This window comes from Poecilia reticulata, chromosome 16 (genome assembly GCF_904066995.2).
Source record: "Poecilia reticulata chromosome 16, P_reticulata-male-v2, whole genome shotgun sequence".
Lineage (NCBI taxonomy): Eukaryota > Metazoa > Chordata > Actinopteri > Cyprinodontiformes > Poeciliidae > Poecilia > Poecilia reticulata.
This window is the reverse complement of record NC_088845.1, coordinates 16,237,268-16,264,092: the sequence shown is the minus strand read 5'-3', so window position 1 is coordinate 16,264,092 and position 26,825 is coordinate 16,237,268. Positions and strand designations below refer to the sequence as shown.

General features: G+C 39.3%; 1 protein-coding gene across 1 annotated transcript in view; it reads right to left on the bottom strand.

Moving 5' to 3' along the window:
* Nucleotides 1-4,545: 4,545 nt before the first annotated feature.
* The window catches only part of LOC103461016 (ephrin-A4), a 49,180-nt gene continuing 26,900 nt past the window's right edge, over nt 4,546-26,825 (bottom strand). The window contains exons 2-5 of the mRNA XM_081597160.1: nt 25,498-25,796; nt 19,485-19,553; nt 11,238-11,264; nt 4,546-10,407 (exon numbers count right to left, since the gene is read on the bottom strand). Coding sequence (XP_081453286.1) covers nt 10,322-10,407; nt 11,238-11,264; nt 19,485-19,553; nt 25,498-25,796 — 481 coding nt within the window. The 3' untranslated portion in view covers nt 4,546-10,321. The remainder of the gene's footprint in view (nt 10,408-11,237; nt 11,265-19,484; nt 19,554-25,497; nt 25,797-26,825) is intronic.

Genomic DNA, 26,825 nt, shown 5'->3' with positions numbered 1-26,825 from the left:
CAGTACATTTGAAACAAACCTAAAGCAATTCATAATAAAGTTTCAATATATCAGCCAGCCACTTGTGAAAGTAAATCTGCTGGGGCTCACCTTGACACTCAGACAGCAGTTCTGAGTACCACACTGTCGGACAGGATGCTTAAAATATATATATAAAAAAATGTCAGGTGGGTCACAGAAGGAAAACACCAAAAACAAGCAGGACAGTGGGCCTTAAGGATCAGGGCTGAAAATACCTGCTTTACAAGACTTTTAATGATATTACTTTAGTTCCTCTCTCACAAAGGTCATATAGATATATGCAACTATTAGTTCTCCCACCTACGCTTTGGATCTCTGCATCTCCTCCAAATGGTCTCCATGGAGGTCTTTTGAAAAAAAAGAGAAGGTATAGATATTGTACCTCTATCCACAGTAAAGGGAACAAGAAAAACAAAACAAAAAAACACGGTTCTTTGTTTTTTGTACTTATAAAGACTCAAAACAGTTCAATATCCTCTTTTTATATATATGTATAAAATAATAAGAGCAAATAAATATTTCCTAAAATTCTGTTCGTCTTCTAGGAAAAGCTGGAACACATTGGAATAAAAATATAATTTTTTGATCTAATTGGTTCTCCAAAGATGGGCTTTAGGTCGGCAGGTGGACGTGTGTTGGAAGCGGCCACTTAAGGTGCTGTGAGGACAAAGAGCTAATCTTGCTGCACTCTCTGTAAACCTCAAACTTTCTCTCTATATCCCTCCCAGGTGGGACTGACTTTTATAAAAGACTCCACCGAGCTAACGGCTCCTGTGATATGGACACAGCATGACTTAAAATTGCACTTGGCGTGACTTTGTGCCAAAAACATGTGACGGGCTTTGATATCGGCGCGAACTATCCATCAGATGCCGCTGACTGTGAAGCTTTTCTCTGAAGGAATGTGTCCTTAATCCAATTCCTCGGGAGCTTCTGCGGTGTAAAACGAGACTTGAAGCACCATGAGACAGCAATTCAGGCGATGTCCCAGGAGTGATGCTTAACAGCGAGGATGAATAGACGCCGCGTTGTCAGAAAGCATCAGGAGAAAAGGGAGACCTTTGAGTCTATGCAAATTAGCAACCCATCTGCATGTAAAGCCAACAGACCAGAACACGGGAAATAGGATGTTCACTATCAAAGTTTTGCACATTAAACGTGGATAAAAGTGAGGGAGAAAAGAAGAAAAAGGGGACGGACTGGGAGGAGGGGATGTAAGGAACAGAGGCAGCTTTGCTTTCTGCAATGTGAAGTGTGACTGACTTGGCTCATTTGTGCCAGGTTTTGGTGCGTTCAAATAAAAGCCTCGGCTCATAATCCTGGGTTTGTCACAGCTCTCGGGCCAGTACACAAACGCAGGACCCCCTGCTCATATCCACGCACATGCTCACACGAGATGCATTCTGGAATGCCTTTCATTCTGCAGACGAGCTCCGGTGCAAAGGGCCAGGGTCTGTGAAGCTTCAGCCAGCGTGCTGCAAACCTGATGAGAAAAATATCTGCTCTGCTCAAGTCAGCTGGAGCACATTTGCACTCAACAAGCATAACTTAAACATGGGGTGGAGTGTCAGAAGGATGAAAGATGCCTTACACCACAAAGTCTTACCACTGTCTGCTGAATCCTGATATATATATATATATATTTAGATTAAAACTGGATTTTTAACACTCTGTAAAACCTTCCATTCATTTATACACCAATTTAGAACACCATTAAAATTATTCCATGTCTGGAAAGAAAATAAAATTTCTATCTGTTTACCTGGAGATGATAGGCCTATCTTGTTCTTCTATTAGTAGAAAAATGACTGTGACCAGGCGGCTCGCTGCACATATTGAGAAAATAATGGATGTGAACAAGAAAATACTTGATTATCTTTGAAACAACGTCAAGATATCAATCCGAAAAACTCAAACAGAAGCAATTATACAACTTATAATTTCAGTACATTTCGTGTGTAAAATTAGAGCCCACGTTAAGAAATAATTGTAGAAGAAAATCGCATTAACTGAACGTAACTGAAACATTTCAGTCATCTCTACTTTCATTTTCTAAGCTGATTATTCTCTAGGAACATTTTTCTGGTGCTGTGAAAAAGTTTTTGCCCCTTTGCAGATGTAGTTGCTAACAACAGCAGTCAAGTGTTTGCAATAACTGCCTATGAGCCTTTTCTATTGCCGTAGAAACATTTTGCACCACTTTTCTTTGAAGGATTGTTTTAATTCTGAGACGTATGAGAACTTTAGAGCATAAATAGCTCCTATAAAGTCATGCTGTAGCATCACAACCTGATTTAAGTGCAGAGTTTGACTTGACCCTTTCATAACCTTAATTTAGTTTTTTGATTTTTGTCCTTTTTTTAACCCGTCGGGTGGGAACCAGATGTTGTGCTTTGGATCATTTTCCTGCTATATGTCTGTGTGCTGGCATTTAAGGTCATAACCTGATAGAGATTCTCCTGCAGGACCTTCTGCTTGCCGTAGTTCCATTAACTACAGCAAGCTATCCAAATCCTGCAACGGTAAAACAGTAACACACACTACCTACCACCACTATGTTTGACTGTCGCTGTGATGTTCATTTTTCAGAAATGTTGTTAGTAATGGCGCACGTACCTTCTAACTTGTTCCCCCTTTGTCCTATCAGTCAGTACAACATTTCCTCCCCAAAGTCTTCAGAAATCATCAAGATGGGTTTTTCTCTTTTTGGATAATTTGAGATGGACCGTAGCAGTGGTTTGAGCTTGACCTTCTTCCACAGACGCAGATTATTAAATTCAATGTACCTGAAACATGTAGCTCAGTTTCATTGTTGAATCTTGAACACTGACCTTAACTGTAGCAAGTGATCCCTGCAGTGTTTTCACGTAGTTCTGGCTGGCCACGAAATTCTGATCAGTAGTACGTTTAAATTATATTTTGTAGTTATTTTGTTAACAGTAGCGTGTTTCAAAGACATCATTGTTCACAAATCTTTAGTTAAATTAATAAAATCGACTAAAAATATCAAATTAATTTCTTATAAATGTATTTTAAGCAAAACACTTCTGGTTTACATCAGTTAAAATATTGCTAGAAAAGCTATATTAAGAAACTGGAAGTGGTTTAAAACCTTTGTGCAATAAAAACTTCCAAATAGTTTATTATTTGTGATCATTTGTTTACTACAGTAAAAAAAAAAAAAAACAATAAAAATCAACTGCAGCTTTCTACAAGTTTCTTAAAAATTTAAGTTTTGAAAATCAGATTTTTAAACAAAACATAAATTTGTAAACACCTATTTTTCCATGTATTTGCACAGCAGAACAGAAATACTAAAGATAATGCGACTTGACATTCTGTGAAGTCTAGGCAGCAGCAGTTTGTGCATTTATGGCACCGTCGGCACGCCCCTCCTGCTCCTGCCACCAAGCCATTCAAAAACGAGATTCTGGGGCAAAATAAAATTGCCGTGCAGGGCTCTAATTCTCCCTTGGTCATCATAAAAATAACAGAAAACAGATAAGGTACTTTTTTTTTTATCTGTTGCTTTTGCACCCCTCCTCTCTAATGCTGTCCAGGGGAACTTCCCATTTGATCCATAACAAAAACCTCCACAGCTTATAGGCAAGTTGAAAGTAACCTAAACACAGAGAGAAACAGTGAGATAATTGTTACAATAACAATCAGAGCTCCCTGGTAATTGTGTGCTTTTCTCAAGATGAGTGTCAGTCTGATCTTACAAATGAGGACAGGGGTCAAACCCAGTGTGATTAAGGTCAAGGTCCCTTTATTATACTTCAACGAGAATTTTCTGTCTCACTGGGCCTGATGTAATCCGTTTAATGGATATAAGTGTCAGATTCCTCTGTGAATAGACTGCACAAATAATCAAAATTTAATGCCTTCCTGCTGACATTTTGAATCTTTGATTACAAAAGCGAAATAATTGGTTTCAATAGAATTTTTTTAATTAGCTGGTGCCTTCAGCATAATGATTTAATAATCACATCCCTGCAGCTTTGCTCGGTGTTTTTTAAAGCATCTGTAAACTGATGTTAACAAGTTGAAGTTGTACAAGTTGCAATGCTCCTTGAACTTTATTCACATTTTGTCCCATTACAGCCACAATCTCTATTGTACTTTATCAGGATTTTATTTGAAATGCTAGCACAAAGTAGCACACAATTCTGAAGTTGAGGTACATTATACATGGTTTCAAAAAATTTTAAGTTTTTACAAATAAAAATGGGGAAAGTGTCCTATACAACATTTTACAGGAACTACAAGTCCAAATCTTTTTGTGTACATTTCTTTTGTTCTTTTTTACCTCTTCATAGACTGAATATAGACTTGGGCTTTGACTAGGTCATTCTAACTCATCTATTTTTGGTCTAAATTATTCCATTGCACCTTTGGCTGTTCAGCTTCAGCCTCTTGTCTTTCTCAGTCTCTCTTTCAGAATTGTCTTGTGTTTAGCATCATCCATTCTCTGTCTCTGCTGAGAGAAAAATATCTCTAAAACATGATGCTACCACCACCATATTTCACATTTACAATGCTGTGCTTAGGGTGTTATGTTTCCATCACACATAGTGTTGAGTAAAATGTCGAACCAGAGAGCATATGCTTGAAAATTGTGATTTTTTTTTTTTAACTGCTGCCATTTCAGCTTTATGTACTCGGGTATGAGAAAACAGCTCCCAAAAACCTGTTATTCATAGATGGTTTTTTTACACCCCTGTCTATGCATTTTACTTCAGGTTTGGAGTGTTTTTGTAGGAGCTAAGCACTGGTTTGCACAGTTTTAAAAAGTATTTTTTCCCCCCCGATGCAACAATATATTCTTATCTTCTTAATATTCTCATGGTTTCTTCTGCATAGATTTTACCACAAAGTTTAGAGTTCCACTCTGACCTCCACATTCCTCCTTTAAACCTTTTCTCATGTCAGGCAGTGGGACAGGTTAGTCAGAAGCACCGTGATATCTATTTTTAGTAGCCCTTCCTTCACTTTGTAGACATGAATTAGTTTAATTTTCACATCCCTTGTCATTTTTTCAACCATCTTTTCCCGACCTGCCTCACAAGCTTTAATGAGTTACTTAGGGATACCTATAGGCTGCATGAGAGTTTGAAGTCTGGCAGGTTTGAAGATGCCAAAAGATTTTTACCATGAACAGACTCACTGGAGCACAAAATAGGGTGCCAACTCTGACTTAGAAAGAGCAAAAGTTTATTATAAAAGGGGTAATCTAATAGAAAAAAATCCAAAAGAGATGGAATATGATAAATATGGTGAGTGACACAAGCCATGTATAAACCAAAAGCAAATATTGCAGCAGAAATAAACTCAAATAAGTTGGTCAAAATTAGCCAAAATCTATTATCAGCGGATGATACAAATGTCCACCTAAGAAGAAGGTAGTGATAGAAAAGTCTCCAGCTCAAAATTGAGTTCATTATGCAAAAATGTATTTGTAAATTTGCTCATAGAAATGGTGAATGTCAGGAGAAAGGTTGTTATAGGGCAGAAGGCTAGAAATCTAAAAGATGAGCACCTTCTTTAGCTAAATGTGCTCAAAGATGAGCCCAGTCTGACTGTAGCTCACCACAAAGGTAAACGACCGCTTGTGACGAAAATTCAAATTCAGTTGATGTTGAGGAAACATCAATGTATAAGAAGTAGCAATTATTAGTCAGCTCTGATGGTCATAATGAGACTTTCAAAATGAGAAGCTAGTAGTTAGAATAAAAATAGAGAAAAATTGAAAAAAATCAAAGCTGAACTTTTTTTTGTTTTGCCTCAGAATTTGCATCGTCACGCTTTTACTCTCTTCTGCATGATATTACAAAGTACTGAGACCATACACAGATGTGACATTTCTGTGATTTCGGAGATTTGTAATCTCTGAAGCTAGCGTTAAAACTTTGCAGGATAATAATAAAGAATTCACAGCTGAGCCTATACATCTCAATGCTCCGTGCAGACTCTCGCAGTAATAAATCTCTTCCTCCGGACAGTTTCCACATTTTCAACCTTAAGAAATGAGCTCTACATCCCGAGAAGAACTACAGAGCAGTGACACCAAGAACGGGACATTTCAAATTGCGATCCGTCTCCACTTCCTGATGCAAAATGTGATTTCGTTTGGAAACCTGCAGATGAAAGCAGGGATGACGACTGAAGACGCTCACGGACTGGTGAACTGGAGAGACTGGCGGAGCTTAAGTTTTAACATCTTCTCTAACTGGTTCCACCCATAAGTAATTTTTCTGACCACATCACGCTGAAACCTTTGAAAAGACTACAGTAGTTGTTAAAAAAAAGGGGGGGGGATAGTAACTTTAGGAAGTTCTCTAAAATTAGAACATCAGTCTGACACAAGCCTAAGGTTCAACAACCACACTTCCTCCATGACTGTACAATTACATAATTTATTTGCTTAAAAACACTTTCATCTTTTGCTTAATCCAGGATGTAGTACACCGTTTTTGTGGCAAATATACTGGTACATGTCAGTATATTATCAGTATAGTTCAGCAAAGACAAGTTGCTGAACTTCATTAGTTTCAAAAGGCTGGAAATTGTTTGGTGCCATTGCGTAAGCAGATGAGAAAATATTTAACCTCAAAAGATTTTGAGGTTAAATATTTGGGTGGGTCATCTAAACTGGACTTTTCCACTGCTCTCACATTTGCTGCATGCATCTGCATAACCGCTTCTGGATAGTGGGTTGATCTATTTGAGACTTTGTTGATCAGTGATCCATTACGATTGATGTTTCTTCCAAAACACGGTTTGCAAAACCTCAAACTACCAGAGAAGCTGTCTTTTTTTGCAAAGTGGAAAAATTAAAAATATGAGAACCCACCTTTCCATCAGGGGTTTACTCTGTCTGAATATGTGTAATATGTTTACTTGTGCTGTATGTGTTCCAAAAAAAAAAACAAAAAAAAAAAACTGATGCAAATATAAGGCAGATGAAGTAAACCGTCATAAGCCTCTGTGCAAGTCATCAAACTGAATTTGAAGGCTTTTAAAATAGTATTTGAAGGAACCACTATAACTTTTTTGAGATTGGAGCTGATCCAAGACGATAAAACAGTCCCACTCTAATAAGCTGTTAGTATTTCCCAGGAGGCTGAAGCTGTTTTTTTAAAATAAAAACCCAAAGCTCTTCATGCCACTTAGAATTATAAATGTAGGAATAAATCAAGTAAATATACCTGATTGAATAAAGATTGTTTTTTAACTGAGAAGTTTTGCATATAGTTGGAAAATAAACACTGAAACGAAATAACTGCAAAGAAAACCAGCCAATTTCTATTGATGTTTTTTTGAATGTAATCAACACCAAAAACGCTAAGAAAAAAAAAAAAGAAAGCCAGACAGAGTAATTACAAGGTAGTTTGTGGAGAACTATAGATGGAATGTGGAAGAAGTTTTTATTTTACTCCGATGCACAGCAAAAACCTAAATTTGTCATTGCAGAAAAACCTTTATGATTCCTGTAATCCCAGTAAAACTTCAGAGGAAACTTTGACCCAGGATTTTTATGATACTCTAAGTTTATCTAATATGGCAGCCCGTGTGTGTAATTATGAAGCGTGTGCTTGGGGTTTGACTTCCAACTCTGGTACGTTACACATAGCAAACTTTACATACCCAGAGAAAAATGTGACAAATCCAAAACCTGTGACACAACTGATCCCGTCTGCGGCGGAGGATAAAAACAAAGTCCTGCATCAAACGACTCGCGTAAAAACTTCTTCGTGCTTTCAGCTCAAAAAGAAGCACACTCAAAGTTGAACGGGGACACAAAGGAAAGCGGAGTACTGCTGCCTGCCGCCTTAAAAGTCCCTGCGTCGTTATACGGCAATTTTAAAAAGGACCCATCCATCCCTGCATGTTCACAATAGAAGAAGAATGAAAACATGGGCTTTAGACATTGATATGCGAAGGTCAGAACCAAAGCGGCTCTGCGACGGCACGCATCAACAGTGACAAACATGTCATCAGAAGAGATCATAAACCATGAAATAGGAGCATTAGCCCCATTATCCAGGAAATTGCCTCTGTGGCTTCACAAGACGTTCTACATTACAGCCTATATAAATGGAAATACAGTTACAGCTTATTTGGATGTACGCTTCTATATTTAAGACACAAAGATCTTCTTTTGGAGGGTTATTATTGAACTTCAGTCCAGCGTTGTCAGAAAAACAACTTTAAGGTCGTCTTATTGGGAGCGATGTTCTTTAGTCTATTAAAAGCAGGAGTCCACTGGGTATCCGGGTCTTATCAGTCTTTAGCCACCCATAGATAAAAATGCAGCTCAATATTCCACTGGGTTGCTCACATTACAATGGCCTCCCACACCACAAGGTCATTTTAAGTCCCTGTAGTCCCCTTATCTTCATGCGGCTGTGTATAACATTTAATGTGTGTGTACCACATATAAGCTCATGTGCGTTTGTGTGCAAACTGTCACCGAGACCTGCAGCTGCGTGCAATAAATCGATGCATTTTAGACCCAAAGTAATAAAAAAAAATTAATAACTGACCAAGCTTTTTGAATGCAACCGTATTTATTTTTTGTCCTGCCACAGAAAAAGGCTCAGATTGCAGTTGGCTCTTCACAGAAGACGCTACATCCTTCACTAAAATGTGAAAGCAGAAACGCAATAAAAAAAAAAAAATCCATAAATCCTACAATTACATGACTGTAAAACTCACACTGTACAGAAGAGAAACCAAATCTTAAGAGAACCATTTTTTTTGGGAAGTAAGCCTGACAAAAAAAGGAAAATCTAATAACATTTTGACACCCAACTGTTTGAAAGAATAAAACACCTAAAAAAATGTAAATGATGAGATTATTTCATCATAAAAAAAAGAGAACAGTAAGTGCTGACAATTATGTTTTTAAAGCAAGAACAAAATGTATGAAGAATGTTTACATTTTCCGACGGTAAGCCAATCCAATAACGTAGCTTGACGACTATGTAACATCAACTTATATAATTAGCTCCTAAGAAAAATAAAGAGCTCTGTTCTCAATTTCAATGTAAAAATATATCGGGAGCCTGAGTTCATTTATTCATTCTTGTCAAAATTTTCACATGCGAATATAAATTTAATAATCAACTTAATAACTTGGCAAATTCAGTTTAGCGCAGCATATAAAATAATATATCCATAATTTGTATGTATGAAAATGTTAATTTCTGCTCACATAAAAATCAAGTTGTTATTTTTATGATTAACTTATACAGATTCATTGTTACTGTAGTAAACAACTGATTTACATATGCCCAACATTTTTTAAATAGGTCTAATGTTATTTTACCAACTACCCACATGAAACCAAAAATCGTGTGACGATAAAAATAAAATCATAAAGCTCAGATGTGCACACCGTTCATCTTTCTGACTCCGATCCGTTCACCCATAAATCCGTTTTTTTTTCTCTCTCAGGTGGCTCTGAAACAGAAAGCAGGTTGAAACCCTGACGCAGAGCTGGTTGCCCAAAGAGGAACAACTCCCACGTCCCGTAAAAACCAAAGTCCAGCATCCAGTCTCTTCTTCTTAAGTTGATATGTCCAGCCCAGTTCAACCAGTAAAAACCAGTTTGATCCCAGCAGGGGGCGCAGGAGCCCAGTCTCACTTTTCCACAAGAGTTGCCCCCTTCCAGATTCAAAATGCCTTTCCTTTGAGATGGAAGTAGAGCAGATTTGTTTTGCTGCGACTATAAGGAGGCATTAATGTGCGAGTTTGAGTCCATGTCCATAAAATTAAAGAAGAAGCAGAAAACCTCCAACCTGAGCCAGTCCTTACTCTAGCATGTTTATTTGGCCACTTTTTAAACTGGAGGCTTCCACTCAAATGGAAGTAAACAACAGAAGAAGTGTGTATATATATATATATATATATATATATATATATATATATATATATATATATATATATATAGGTCCTGATTCTTTTATTGTTCTTCTGGCTTCGAAGTGAGATAGGAGTCTTAAGATGGCTCCCGTATGGAGAACATTTTGTCTGAGTAGTTGTACAACAGGCAACAGGTAGAGCAAGAAAACGGGAAGAAATGCTTTGCTGCACTTCAGCGTCATTTCCCTGAGTCACTGTGGTCCGGAGAAACCATCGTCCTGCCTGGATTTTTAACCACAGTCGTTAATGTCGCTGGCTTAGTCCGGCAGAGATTGCACTTTGCCATTTGTTGTCCGTTAGCACAGTTTTATTCTTCCTTTAGATGTCAGAGACTGCAGCCATGGAGCACAGGCAGGCACTGAGGACAGATGAGTCAGGTGATCAGCGGTAAGAGGATGGAGATGAGGAGCGGAAGAGAAGTGGTCCTCAGTGAGACAACACTGCTGCGAGGTTTTGATCCTAGAGCAGAGGAGAACATTATGAATATTTGTTTCTGTAAGAAGTACAACCAAAAATGCCTGAATACAAGTTTCCTTCTTCTGAATCGGTCTGGAGATTTGGAATCACGTATAGACCTTTTTTTTTTTCTTTTTTTTTTGCCACAGGACATTATTATTCTTCATAAGTTTAAACTTGACACCAATTTAAAACACAACACCGATTTAAACACAGTCTGTTAACTACCTCACACTGGAGCTCCAGTTTGTGTCTGAGCTCCCATGTGACTGCATTCGTTTTGGGGCTCAACAAGTAGATAACCAACAGTGCCTTGAAAAGTGATTCGTACGCCTTCATCTACACCACATTTGGTCATGTGACAACCACAAACCTCAGCATACTTATTGAAACTTGCCAACATTGATATAGTGGATAATTGTAAAGTGGAGAGCAGCCAGTCTCTCTCATGAATTCCCATTTGGATCTGGATATGCTGCTGGAAGGTGAACCTCCGCAGCAGACTCAAATCTTTTCCAGCCCCTAAAACGAGTTTTCTTCCAGGATTGTTCTGCATTTTGTTCTATCCATCACCGTCGACCACCTCCATTATCCCAGCTGAAGTGAAGCACCTCCACAGCATGATGACTGCGCCATCTGAACGACATGTTTGTAACAGACCCGTGTCTGACTTGCGGTTCTACAAACAAGTTGTGGATCTCTGAGTTACCTTGGATCCACAAATTTGACATGCAGGTTTTAGCTCAGTACAGAAAAATATATAGATGTACATATGTTACACTGATCCACAATCTACAGAAAAAAAAAATGTTTTAAAAGAATTTACATCTCACCTTGTATTCGTTTTGAGCCCTCTGATGCTGCAATAAGCAAGAGAAGAAAGAGTTTAGATCAAGTTGAGGCATGGAAACAAGATGCTGATTAGTCATTTTTGCATGTGTAACCTTCTCAATAAAAGTGCTGCTTTGTGTAACAAAAAGAACAAGAAACAGACAAATGACCAGGAGAAGGTATTTACCATTACTCAAAGACCAACGCCATGAAAAATGGGTACTGACTGACTGTGCAACCCTAAATATGTCCCCTATGCAAATTTTCTTAAAGGTCGTACAGAAAAAAAAAAAAAGCTTGGAAAGCATGGCAACAGGAAAAAGATAGTGTTATGTAAATTAGAATGACTAAGAATGATGGAGATTATACCGAGAGGGATACAGGAAATGGGAAAATGCAAGAAAATTCAAAATGACAGCCGAAACCAAGAAGTGGACAGAAGATGAAAGGTAGAGCGGTGAAGACTCGAGTGAGAAAGTAAGGTGAAAGAAGAAAAGAAGGTTCGAAAGACTGAAACAAGGTCAGGCAGGGAAAAGGGAGGGAAAGAATAAGACAGGATAAGGGGGCATTTGTGTCTGGGCGTCACTTTCTCAGCAGGTGGGTAGGGGGTACTGAAAGGAAATAATGGAGGGAGAAGTGGAGGACTGCTATAATGGAGGAATAGGGAGCTGCTGTTAAGAATGAAAACGGGGAAAAAATACCAAAAAAATACTGGTAGAAAGGAAAAAAAAAAACCTCTAAAATTTCTCTGAAGCAGAAAACTGCCTAATATTCCAAAGCAACGATGGAGGGGTCAGAAGGCACGGATAAGACGGCACAACTGGTTCTTAAATCAATCTCTGGCCTTGAACTCACCTCTGACAACCCATAAGTCAAACACCTAACCGTGCACACGCGAACACACTCAAAAGCCGCAGCCTGGAAAATAAGGTGTGTATCAATGACCTCGGAGAACCAACCGCTGATCCATAACCCGATAAGCCTTCCTCAGAGCGTCTGAACAACACGCGGCTCCGCCCGACATGAAGCCAAATTACTCTCAAGTTGATATAGCTAACAGCCATCAAGGGGTTAACGAAGCATTAAATAGCATGCTATGTCACAGCTTAGTACTGAGCTTCTGCAAGTGTGCATCGATGTGAGCAGGAGTGTTTGTAAGGTGAAGCAAACGGTGCCGAAAAAACTGTTGCAATGTAATTGTTAAAAAAAAAAAAACATCCGTCTTATACGCAATTAACAAAAAGCTAAAACACAGAAAAATTGTGAATATTTTAGTTAGTCAACGTTGCACAATTTATCAATACAATTAGCAACAGGAAAAAAAAACACATTACATTAATAAAAAATATCTGCATTATTTGTATTCACCATGTACCACATGAAATTATGGGGAAAATATTTTTAAATTCTTCAGCTGATGATGCATCTTAAAAAAAATATATATATATAAAAAATCGCACAGTTTACAAATAGAATATAATTGAGACAAAATAGTAAAAAAAATATTACTACACTGAAAGTCTGCATGTATACTGAAAGCAACACAATAACTGTACCACTTTCAATCAAGAAAAAAAAACAATCTTTGGAGAAATGTGTCTTCTGTCGACAATTTATCGGTGCCACTGATTAAACAAGACAATATAAAAATCAGCAAGAAAAAAAGCCAAGTAATTACTACATTAAATACAAAACTGAACAGCCAGAGTCAGAGAATCCCACAAACAATCTCAAGTAAAAACATTATTGCTGTATTCAATAAGAGTTACATTTTACAGAAACTGCATATTTATCAATGTGATGTTTTAAAAACGACAAAGAAAACAAGACAAACTAAACAGTTCACACATTAAAATTCCACAAAAAAGAAAAATAAGTAATAAGTTGAAAATGTTTAACTTTTGAATTTTTTCTACTCAAAACATATCTCAAGCTCGCAAATTCTAAACATTTGTAGAATTTTTAGAGAATTTATTTGTACTTGGATAAAAAAAATAAATAAAATACACACACAAAAAAAACCAAACAAAATTGAAGGTCGTATGTCTGGAATTAGTGATACAAATAAAATCGGGACAGTTTTTGTTGCGATTCATAATTAAAAAAATTATTTAAAACTTCTGAGTAACTAAGTTTTTAATTAAATCGCTGTGAAATCAACGGGCGTTTCATTCGCCGTCGAGTCGAAAACAAAGTTTGCCGTTTTCAGATGCCTTGCGTTTACTCGGCTGTGGGTGATGTGCGTGTTTTGATCCGGCTTTAATCACATCATTTGCGCAAAGAGCTGAACTTCGACGGCTCTCGTTTTTGTGTTAACATCATCATCTTAGTCATGGCGAACTCTCCCACAAAATGGAGTCCACGGGGGCGTGACTGCAGAAAAAAAAAAAAAAAGCACGCTCTCCGCAGTGCAGTCTGAGGCATGCTGCATGTGTAACTGCACATGGACAGCCGTGGCAAAGTGCGCATGTGCCTCCGCGAGTGAGTGTGTGTGTGTGGCGGCGTTTATGTGGGTGTATGCAGAATGCACCACTGCAGAGACAATGTTCCACCATTCCACCTCTCCTCGTGCCGCCATTTTACACACATAGGCACTAATGCTAACTAACGTAAATAAAATCGTTGTACAAAAATCGTGGGAAAAAAATTTAATGAAATTAAAAAAATCAGCGTGGAATTTCAGACGCAAATCGCTAAAAACGGTAAAAAGTTCAAATTTGGGTCTTGAGGTTCAGTTTGAGTTTTGTCCACTGGGTTTCAGGCGTACAAAGAGCAGAGGGCGGTGAGAAGGAGGGCAAGGATTCAAGAAATTAAAGGCAACCAACCGCCACCCCCCCCACCCCCCATCCGACACCCCCCAAGAAAAGAAAAAGAAAAAAAAAAAACTCGAAAAAGAATGCGAGGCAAAATGGTGACGCTCTGCAAACTGAAATAAATGTAATAGACTGCTCACAGCGGGACAATGACTAGAAAAAAAAAAGGAAGTGAGACGAAGTGGGAAGGGGAATCAATTAGGGAGAGATGGAAGTTGGTCTGTAATGGTTTCTCACAGTGGGACGGCGGGGAAAGAGGAAGCCGGAGAGAGGCAGAGCAACTCGAGGAGCCAGAGAGATAAACACACCGGGAGGGGGTTTTAAGGAGAAGATGCAGAGTAAAAAGGTAAGTATGGAGTAGGAGGTGAAGCGAGCTTGAGGAAGATGCAATAGAAGGCTGTGGGGTATCAGAAATTTCACGACAACAATTCGGGGCTTCATTTTTGTGATGCAACAAGAGCTTGAGGACCTATCAGACATCGTTTTTTTGTTTTGTTTTCCCAAGCGCGATTTGAGATAGCATTGCGTTACAAAAAAACTAACTCGCTCCCGTATAAACATCAAGCTGTCGTGCTTCACGATATTTCAGGAAAAAAGAAATAAAAATCAAAGAAACGAATCCGCCATCTGTATTACTGACAAATTAGAGAAATCGAGAGACGGGTTAGAACTCACTGACCTTGGAGCAATGACAAACACACCTGATGGACTCTCTCATCGTCACCTCTGTCCTTCACACTAACCGCTAATTAATTTAAACCCCTCACGACGGGGTTATCCCCAAGTGGAAATGCATACAAGCTGGTTTTTGAAGAAGATGGGGGGGGAAAAAAAAAAAAAAAAAGTGAGGAAGGGAGGAGCACGGTTTGAAGTCTAGATAAGAGGCGTTTGCTGAAGGACAGGAGCTGCCATCACCGACGGCCACACAGGCGTCTAATGGCATGCCCTGCTGCCATGCTACCTGTCAGATAAAAGGGAACCAAGTCAGGAAGGAAGCAGGGAATAAGCGGGAGCTTTTACCACAGGGGAACAACACAACAACAGCAAGTGGACAGACTGCAATACATCGCCTCCAACTCTCCTTCATCCCCGCTCTCATCCATCTACTTCACTTTCCTCTCGCCGGCCTCGTACACGTTTATCCCAACGAGGCTCGCCGCACAGCCGGCGCGCGACAGAGATGGAGCGAAGCTGGGAAAAGGGAGAAAGGGAGCTGGTGGAAAGCGGTACGACGGATGCAGAGGTTCGACAAAGGGAAGGTGGCAAGGCGGAGTCTGAGGGCACGGAGGAGGATGTCTGAAAGACTGCTACGGATGGGGCCTAGATTAGTTTTGCTCCAGTAGCGAACGATCATAAAAAAACGAGGAAGGGAGGAGAGAGCTGAAGAGACAGAGAGAAGGGGGGGATTAGTGCCACTTCAAGAATGACAGAAGAGTGAAGAAAGAATGAAAGCGAGGAGGTTGGAGATGAGGAGGAGGTGGGTGGAAGTGGAGGTGGGGAGTTAAAAGACAAGGAGACGCAGATCCTAAAATTTAGTCGGGATTAGTTTTGGTTAAGGAATAGGATGAGAGGCAGAAGGAAGAAAAAAAAGATGAGGCAAGGAAACAGAACACAGATGTGTGCATGTCTTTGTAGGTAGAACTGTTTCTACTCTGAAGTCAAAGTGATTTTAGAACTGAAAATGAAATGCATGTGTGCATGCTGTGCCAAGAATGCAGAATTCGAGTGATTCCTACAATTTCTTTATTACCTTTGGCACTGATGAACGGATTGGGGAATACAGTCAGAAGGTCAGGAATACATTAGCCTTTCCTCAGAGAAGTGAGCTATCTGATGTAGTTGTAATTAATGGGAGCCAGATAATTAACAAACTTAAAAAAAAATAAATAAAAAATCCATCAGATTTTACTCTGGTAATAAAGTAGCAAATTACCTCCCAACTGACGTCGCGCCTGTGATGACATTTCAGAGTTTATTTGTAAGGACATGGCGCAATCTCATTTCTTGTCAAAGTGCTTCTCGCGACGCGTCACGCAGTTGCCGTCTGTGTCTCTCGTGAAATAAGTTTATGCCAAGACTCATAAAAGTAGTTCTCGAGTTGCTGCCCTGTTGTGTTGATGAAGTCAGTCAGGACAAAAGTTGTCAGGCTGCCCGATAATACACTTTTAAATTGTTATCTGGCAGTATTCTGGTTCCTTTGCGGCAAAAACTATTCGTGACAAAGTGACAGAAATGATACGACACAGTAAGCTCAATGAGACCAACTGGCTGCCAAGAATACAAAAGTTGCCATCTGGCACCCAGACAACACTCGGATACAACGGCACTGAAAAAGTGTTCACTACTTTTCTTTTCTTTGTGAAAGATTGTGTGCCACTAGTTGTCGTTATCCACATTATCCAGGCGAGAAAATGGCAGAGATGGAAAGTGGGAGGACATGCAGCGAAGGTCCCGCAGGTTTGGGACGGAACCTGGGATAGCTGTGTCGAGATCCAATTGCCTCTGAATACGGGGCGGGCGCCTGCTGCACCACACCGTCACTACCTTTAAGAAATATATAGGAGCATTTTTTGGTAAATGGTAGAAGAAGAAACTGTGCCAGACGAAATAAAAATCGAATATTAATCACAACATGAGCTCCAACTGATGCTAAAATTACAGTCTGCTTGACAGCGTTAAAACCTTCCTAAGCTAAATAGCCATTTCACAGCTTCTTTGGGAAAAAAAAAAAAATCTAAATCTAAAATTCTACAACCATGGATATTTGTATCCATGCTTTAAGCTTGGTAACCAATTTATAAAGCTGATTTTGAATCGCAAAGAAGGAAGTTCGTTCTTGTCCTGTCCGCTAATAAAGATGTCGATGAGCAACTCTGACAACTCTTAGTTACGAAAGCCCCCCCAAGAGCCCTGCGCCGCTTTTAAATAGCAACTATCCGGTAGCAACTGGGGTACTTTTCTGAAGTAAGATAAGGTGACAAGAGTAGCAGATAAGATGTGTCAGCACTTTCAGATTTCACACACTGGCTAATAGTTTGTCACCAGTGAAGGTAAAGTTGGCGCCAAACTGCCTGACAACAGTCGGTTACAAAAGCAGCGAAGAAGCCTCCAAAACGTGAGTCTGGCCGAATTTGGTCTTAAAGAAAATGACAGAGAAACAGATGAGACAAAGAAAGCACTGTGAGATTATCCAAATAATCATGCGAAAGCTGACTCACACTGATCGAACTTCTGCCAGAGATTTTAGGATATTTGTGAAAGCAAAATTACTACACTTTCTAAGCTTTGTTGGCCATTAGTGCCACATTAGAATTAGACAAGCATAAATACAATATTTGGACTGATCAAATCTGAGCGAGATGCTGATTACTCTCTTTGAAACGCAGGTTGAGATTAGCAAAACTTTTACTGTAAAAATTTAATTGTTTACCCAAAAATTATTGTTAAAATTGTTTCTGGTTATTCTGAGCTCCCATCACATTCAATGTAAGATACATTTAACATTTTCTCCAGTTTGTACCCAATTATGTTTGAAAATAAGAAAGTTGGGGTTTTACATTCTCACTAAAATTTAGGTAAAAGTTCCTATTGTTCTCATAACCACAATGTATTCTACATCCCTATTAGTGTTAGCCAGAGCTTAATTATTTAAATCATCAATGGTAAAGTTGGCATTTGCCATCATTTGCTATCCCTATCAGGATTACCTACCGACATCGTTTAGCTACATATTTAAACTGTAAATTCAAAACAAAAAATATTGGTGAACTTAAGAATAAAGACGAGAGTAAATACCACAACATACAGTTAGTATATTGTATACTAATGTAGATTATTAACTGCAAAGTGACACTGTTAATCTTCATTCTACTTGTAAAAATAAATATTTTTATTTCCTGAAAAATGTTGCTAAATTGTCAGCTTGTTCCGATCAGACCAATTTTTGTGTTTGGTCTCATGAACCTACAGGAGGCAGCTCTATCATTACACCCAAATTCGAGGTGAAAGGAGGTTTATTTCTTTCACAGTTTGTATTTTTCCCCTTTATTCATTTAAACTATATCAGTGTTTGTTAAACAACTTTCCAGCCAGTTTCACTGAAGAGAGAGAGAGAGAAAAGTGTGTTAGTTCAGTCTGGGACAGCACAACAGGCCCCCCTGCAGACAACGCAGGGATGGGAACTGGGACAGACGTCTCAGACACGCATGCGATGCTACGTACACACTCGGATACGAGTCCAACTGCCAAAGATTGCACGCAAAGGCCCATAGACTCGCACACACAAAGCGTAGCAACAGCAACAGAAAGAAAAAAATGGTCCACACACCGAGCACCGTACAGGGATTCCCACAGTGACTGGGCAACATTCCCAACCGGAATGGGCAGCTCACTGGACTGGAAGACTAACATTACTCCAGGCGGGCTCTGGATTAGATCAACTCTGGGAATTTCACACTGAGAAAGGGCGATGGGGAGTGGGTGAATGAGGATGACATGCAGGTAAAAAAAAGAAAAAAGAAAGACGACTGGTTGGATAAGATTTAAACGAATGTGATGCTCAAAAAACCCAAAACAAAATATTAATTTAATTTGTTCTAAATGCAGACCAGGCATTTAGTTTTGAACAAATCTGCTTTAAGACAAACATCACATGTTCCAGCTGTTGTAAAACTAACAAGTACATTCAGTTATAATATATTTTTTATTCGATACATAGACCGAGGCAATATCATTATAATAAAAAACTGAAGCTTTATTGAGTAAAAATTTACAGTTCAAATTTTTTTTGGCATTCTTCTACTTATAGATTCTGCCGTTTATCTGATATATTTATAGCTAATATTGGATAGTAAATTAGTCAGGCTATCTGCTGAGGTAGCCAACCTGCAGTCATGTTCTTAACAGGCTGCTGTACTAAAACTGTACATTCAAAACTGAGTTATCTTACAGTTTAGTTCCCACAAATGACTGTTTGCTTTCTTCAGCTGCCAAGTACTTCCAAATTGACAAATTTGACTTTGTTGTAAGAAAAAAAGGAAAACAGTTTTGCAGCTGCAGAAACTCCAGCTACTAGTTTTTGCTCATCAAGTTAAAAGAACTTAAATCATAAACATGGTATAGTGGAAAAGTTTAGGCATTTCAAAAATGTATTTATTTATTTTTTTAAAAGCTGTAACTTGGTGTGGATTGATTCAGGAAAGTAACCAATGCTCAGCAAAGAGTTAACTTCATAGTAGTTTTCATTTAGAAAAAAAAAGAAAGAATACTACAAGGTTAAAGATAGAAAGCAGCAAAAAGCTCAGTTGTGAGTGGCAGTCTGAACATCATTCTATACTCCCAGACACGATAGTAAAGATGCGAGAGGCAGAAAGAAGAGTCTGTTGGTGTACAAAGAGGAAGGCATGAAAGAACAGATGAAAGGATGAGTGTACTCACTGGGCTCACAGCATATTGTGACACGCATCTTCATGCATGGCAGAGGAGGGCCTTCATCTGTCGGCAGAGCTGCAGAGAACAAGAGTCAAAATAAGGTGTAAATAAGCTACTTACTCATCAAACAGTTTGGAATTCAGGATGCCAACATGTGGAATATTAAAAGACAAAAAAATTCCTGCACGGAGCAAAAAATGATTCCAGAAAGTCTATTTAAAGGATCTCTTGCTCCAATACGATGCGTGCAGAAAAGCTTAAGAGCAGACGACCAGTTTTTCCACTTCAACATTATCCGAGCAACATCTTTCTGTTGCACACCAAATATCGCACTTATCCTCGCGGCTAAGTAAAAACAACAAAATGCACCACAGAGACGTGCCACCATTAGAGAGGAGCTGCTCCCCATATCGATGCTGATCATGGCTCACTCGGGAATAAAAGTATCCTGATAGATGCTTCACCTGTCACCGCATTGTTGCTTTCGGTAAGCAAATTTGTATGAAGCCCCAGTTAATGTGCTTTGTCTTAAAACTATTCTCAAACAGCTGCTAAATCGGAGACACGTAATAAGAAACACTCCAGATAATTTGTTTCCCTGTTGCATAGGAATGCAACAGGGAAACAAGAGGGGATGACATGCAACAGAAGGTCATCCCCAAAGTCAGGAATCAAATCCAGACGGTTGCAATGAGGTCGAATAGCCTCCTTTATATGAGGCGGTCGGTCTACGACTAGAACACGCACCGCTCCACACAATGTGCTTTTCTGATAAACATATGTCAGTGAAGTTAGATTTCAACGGTTATTCAAGCTATCAATTCAAAAGAGCTGCAACATGTTAGAAGCACATGATATTGTGCAATATTGTCAAAGATCAAAAACGGCTTGTTCTTTTACTTTTGCATCTCCCCACCATTTTAGAAGCTTTTAAATCCTGACGACTAAAAGCTACTACAACGGCGTCGCTTTCTACGCAATTTGGTGAATTCAAAAATGGTTTTTTTTTTGTGGATCAAAATGTGAAGAAATCAAGCTTTTCATGAATACAAAAATAGTATCATTCAACATCTATATATCACTTGTTTATTTGGACGAAGGACATTAACAGACAAGCAGGGAGGAGCGATGCAGAATTAAAATCCAATTACAATATTTTGTGGCATTTGTGGAAGTGCCAAGAGAAGTGAGGATAAAATGTAATTAAAGAATTACATTTTGTTTGTGAATCTATCAATCTGAGCCATACACAAAGAAAGAATTGTGTAAATATATAAACACATCAAAAAAGCCATTTGTCTACAAATATTGCACTGCAAGTTTGCATTAAAAATACATCATCAACGTTTTTCTTGCCACAGTCATTCTGACATTTTTGATACCCGAGTGCGAATAACTTACACCATCTAGCCAGCAATCCATTTTCTACCTATCAAAAGGAAACCAAGATATCACTCTCCCCATTAACATTCTTCAGCTGGTTCTGCGGATCTCGAGGCGTTTTAAAATCCAGATGAGATCGATAGTCCCTTCAGTGTGTTCTGGGCCCGCCTCGGGGTGTCACATGTGAAAATCTCACATGTGTTGGCAGGGTGACTGGGAGGCATCCTCCTCAAATGCCTGATGAGGATGCCTCCGGGTTACCCAGCTCCTTTGAGGAGCAGCAACGTTACTCTGAGAGCCCTCAAGATGTCCACCTGCATTACTGCAAACCGTTCTGGATCCACTTCCTGTTCTACCTACCTTCACTCCCTCCCTAGGAACCAAGGCTTAACTGAGTTTGCAGGTACATTTTCCCAACTTCATTCCCATCTACCTTTTCAAACCCCCATTTGTTATCAAACCCCACTATTTTCATTGAGGCGTTTGATTTACTCTCATTTTGACTCCTTCCCTAGATCAAATTGTCTTTAGAGACACTACCAGAGCCCGAAGCCTTGGATAATGTACACATGGAGCCAATATTTAGTTTTATACCTCACTAATTGAGAAACTCCTGTTACATTAAGGATTATGGAGTACCTATTACTTCATAATTAAATATCGGAGCAAGACCTGGAGAAACTCCTGTTAGTTTATAAATTGCGGAGTATTTAGCATCCCAGAACAAGAATCAAGCACCGTGAACAAACATTTAGCTTTTGTTGCTTCTACCCTGACCTTTTAGTTTCTTGGCTTTGTTTTTTTGTTGTTGTTGTCGTTTGTATTTTCTTCTAATTCATGTAAAGAACTTTGAACTGCCTTGTTACTGAAAATTTGCTATATAAATAAAATTACCCTTACATGTTGAAATTTAAGAGCCTACCAAGTATTGTAGCTAATCAGTGCTATTTGACTGAGGCAATGCACATATACATGTTCAGATGGTGTGATTCATTATATTATGCAATTATAGAACGAGTTCATACAAAGAACTTAAACTAGCTTGCAAAAACATTTTTGTGGCCCATCCAGTACCACTAATTGAACCCAAATAGTACGAATATCAGCCTCAGGGGATCCACATGAAAATGGTTCAGATTCTTTATAAAGCCTCAAAGAAGCTCAGGAGAAACGTGGCGTGTATACGTGGAGTTTGAGCAACAAAAAGCTATCCGTGGAAGGCATGGGTTTTCCAACATCCTCCTGTCTCTCAAGTAATTATATTTAATAACAGAGAAAATCTCTGCAAGCTATTAGACTCGCAGATGACAACGGACTCACACAGAGATAATTGATGAGATGGGTCCTTCTCTGACACACACCACTTACGTGAGTTTATTTAATCAAAAAGTGAAGAGCTGGTCAATTTGATTTGCAAAGTCATGTTACTCCCCTTCTTTGTGGCTTAAATGCAACTTCTGCCTGAAGTCAATCAGCAGCCTTTCCTGCTGTGACCTGAAGGATCCACCCCGAGTAACCGTCAAAAACCGGCTCTTTCTCAGTTACATCAGTCGCCAGGAATGACGCACTGAAAGCTGCAGACACTTCCGACAGCACATTGGGAATCACTTTTATGCACGGCTGTAAATATTAGACATTTCTCCACATTATTTAAAGCCACACTCATGAATTTATGCATGACACCAGAACATGTGGCGCTCCTGATGCCTGTACCCATCTATCTTTTTCATCCCGGCCTTTTCCTTTACAAGATACTGCATATTGAAATCTAAGAGCGCTAATTGAAAACCTTCTGCAACTTTACAATCGAGTAAGCCCAGAAAGCCGCAGCGGGACCCCTGCTGTCAGCCTGAACAACACTGCATCACTGAAACCAAGCACTTACAGCAAAGACACTTCAACTATAATAAAAACTGATTACATAAATGTGCTTTTGTAGTCACCAGATTGTTTAATTTTGCGTCATAATCAAATAATCTAACATTCTTTCAGGGCTTCACAGACATTTCAGAGCTCATACCATCAGCAAATAAGTTCAAGTGCTTTGAGAGGAGGTGCACAATATCTTTTACTGGAGTTCTGGATTGTATATAATACTGTAAAATCAAATAAACCTACCTGTGTGTTATTGTTAAAGTGTTTGTACTAGGAAAAACACTTTTAAACATTGAAAATGACATGTCTTAGTCTGTTTTTATGCATATATATGTATTCTATACAGTTTTCTGCTGCAAGTTTCTTCATGTTAAAAAGTAGCTGTTTTTCATTGCCGGCACCCACTGCTTATTTAGGACTAACGGTTATATTGAGGAAAGATTCAATGCAACCAGCTGATCTTCTTTTGAAAGCATTTTACTAATTTATCAATCAATTTATCAAACTTTTTTTTCCCTTTTAAAACAAAGTCCTGATGTCTAGATTAAATGTGCAGAGGAGCCCAGTGTGGAGTTTTCACAGTCAGTGAGGATTTGTGGGACCGTTTTATAGCTGCTGTTGTCGGTTCATGAAGTCCAAAGTCAGCACTTTATGTTTCCATCTGCTGATAAACTTTATGGGGATGGTGATTTAATTTTTCAGCAGAGCTTTGCACCTGCCCACACTTCCAGAAGTACCGACAACTGTGTTACTGACTTATGGCATCGCTGTGCTTCGCTTGGACTAAATCAAACCTCACTCAGGATCTCTGAGGTTTTCTCAATAGCAAGATGAGACAATCCAGAGCCAACAATGCAGAAGAGCTAAAGGTTGCTGTTAAATAGGAAGTAAATTACTTTTTCATAGCGTTTTGTTTCATCAAGATGCATCTCTATATATTGGACTCATTTGTCTTGCATGACACGCCATGGTGGTTAATTGGTGCTTGATTGGTTTGTGTGTATATATATATATATATATATATATATATATATATATATATATATACACACGTACAAACCAATTTGACCATTCAGTGAACTGAGCTCCCTTGCTGTTCTTACTGTTCTCTGAAGTCGATCGATGCAGCGGACAGCTGACCAGCAGAGGACCTCAAGCTGTTTCCTGTTTTTTGGTGACCCAGACATGGAGAACTTGTGGGTTTCTGTCAACTCAATGGAAACTGTGACATTGGGCTGTAAAAGTGTCAGTCTTTTGGCACAGAAGGGCTGAGATCAGCTCAGACTGAACAAACTAATGCCATTAGTGTCTCTAATATCATTGTACTGTCCTCCCAGGCTAACCCCATTATGCAGCTTCAGGGCTGCGGAGCCATTATGAGCAAAAACCCCAGAGCCAGACATTTGGACCAACTTTACGCCTTATCTTTGATGTGGACAAAACGCACACAATCGCCCTGAGCCTGCTGCAGCCTGACCAGGGGGGCGGGGGGGCCTATTGTTGCTTTTCTATGAACTGGCATGAACACCGACAATGGCCCAGTGTGCATGTATGTGTGTGTGTGTATGTGTGTGTGTGTGAAGCCGCTCTCTCATGCCTTCACAATACACCATTGTCCTGTGAACCCAACAGTAATTTATGTAAAGATTCTCTCTCTTCCTTCGTCCCTCTTCTCCAATGCTTTTGTTGTACTTCTGTTTCTCTCTCTCCAAGGTGGATTCTTCTCATCCCTTTTCCACTCCTCCATTACAGTAACATCACAGCTCTGAGTTTCCCTCTCGTCTTCTATCACTTTTCTCTCCTTGTTTTCGTTCCTCCGCTGCCATCGTCTCGTATTGATTGCCATCTTTCTTTTTCACTCTCCCCTCCCTCTGCTTCATTGTTTGTTACCCATCCATGCCATGGGCATTTTTCTGACTCTGTCAGGACCTGCATTGCTGTCTTATGTACTCCTCCTCCTTTTTCTAAGTTTTTCACCCCCAAAAAAAAACAAACATTTTGCAGCCACTGGAATGACTTGTGCATCTCCTTTCTCCCCCTTACTTCACAAGATTATAAATAAGTGAGGGGAGACAAGAAGGATGTTGTGGAGAAACCATCAGGTGTGACTTCCTGCAGATTTAGGAAAACATCACATTCATGTCACTCAGTGAGAATTTATATAAAATGTAAATGACATAAACTGCAGTTTTCCAGCTCCAGATCTTATAAAAATTCCAATCACACCATGATGGGTTGATGTCAGAAGATGCAAACTGAACAGTGATAGTATTAAACCATCTACAGTTTTATCGGTAAAGGGAAGCTGATCAGAGCTGAATAGAGTTATACGTCTTCTTTTCTGCAAAGGATAATTTTTAAAGTGCTCTCCGCACAAATAGAGTAAAAAAACAAAACAAAACATGAAATACAAGAAAAAAATAGGAGTTATGACATAAAAGCAGAAAAAGAAAAGTCAGAAAGAAAGACCTAAAATATGCAGGGTAATTGGTGATGGTTTTGATGAAACCCCAAAAGATTAGCAGTTGTAAATACAGTCAAAGTGGGTTTGCAAACAAATGAATAGCACACATTTCAGTACTTTTAGCTCTAAAACAATTAAAAAGTAATAATTTATTTACCTAAGGTTGTGGGACATAAAAGGAAAAACAGTTTAAAGGGAACACATATTTTCAAGCACAATTCTCTTTCAGAAACGTCAACCGTTTAAGTTAACGTGACAACATGAGACCCTCTTCCCGCCACCAACCCCTCTACTTACAGCTGTAGTAGTAGTGTCTCCCTGGCAGAAACTCAAAGCCAAGCGAGAACGGGGTGAACCTTTGGATCTTTTCAGAGAAGCGGACCGGTCCAAACGGAGCAAACGGGGTGTTGCATTCCCACCTCTTGACGGCCTTTTTTGTTTCCACGCAGCCTTTGAAAGCCTCCTCCTCCACCAGGTAGAGGACCAGAGTCTCCGGCTGCTCCGGAACCAAACTCCCCGAGTTGGGGTAGCTGGGGCAGTAGATGTCCAGGTAATCATTGAGATTCAACTGGACAGACAGATCTCCCGCTGTCAACCTGGAAGAAAGAACGACGGGGACATTAATATTTCACAGAACAATTACAGAGTGATTGAAGACAGCAGTGGTGATTAAACACGAGTGGTGCCTGGAGGAACATGCGTAATTTCAGAAGACCGATTGTTCGTCAATAACGTAATAAATGCGGACGATAAAGGAAAAGTTTGGCACGCATAAAAAAACAAACAAAAAAAAAACAACATTTTTATATAAAATTTTGGGGGAATTTTACGTATTCACAACTCCATTTTTATTCCCAAACCAGCGAGGGAGAGCTGCTCTGGTAGATATACGAGGAAAAACTATTTTCCGTATGCTAATTACACCACTGAGGGGAGACGAGTGTGAAATAAACTCCACTCGCTCCCTTTTCACCTTCTACAATGCGAGGCAAGCACACACTGCCGTGCACGGACCTAAATAAAAATGTGCGTGCACGTACACAGTGGAGTCAGTCAAGGCTGACTAGCTTTTGGCACAACAACAACTTTGGACAAGACAGCATCATTAGAACAGAGGAGCTGCATAATGTATGCTCCTTCAGACTGAGGGTTCTGACTTCCTGTCAGCTTGAGTATAAAGAGCTACCCATGTACAAAGTAATATAAGAAACAGGAGGGGAGGGGTAGGAATACATGTAAATATGTTATTAAATACTGTGAACAGCTGTGGAGAAGAAAAAACAACAACAACAGGGTTTCTACATGTCTTCATGGAAAAACTCCAGACTTTTCCAGACTCTAATTTCCAGAGCTGTCTGCCAATTTCACTCATTTCACCACAAACAGTGGATTGTGTCAACACAATGGCGATGGCGACACGTGCGCATGTAGCCGTCTTGCTCTGGCAGTTGTTTGCTTGTATGCTTGTGTTTAATCCACAGGAGGAAAATGTTTTCATGGTAAGTGCAATGTATGATGACGGCGCAAGTTAATTTATCTTTAATATTACAATTTCATATGAAGAGCTACACAAGGCAGAAAAAAATATTAACTGCAAAAACCAAAGACAGGAAGGGCATACGAAA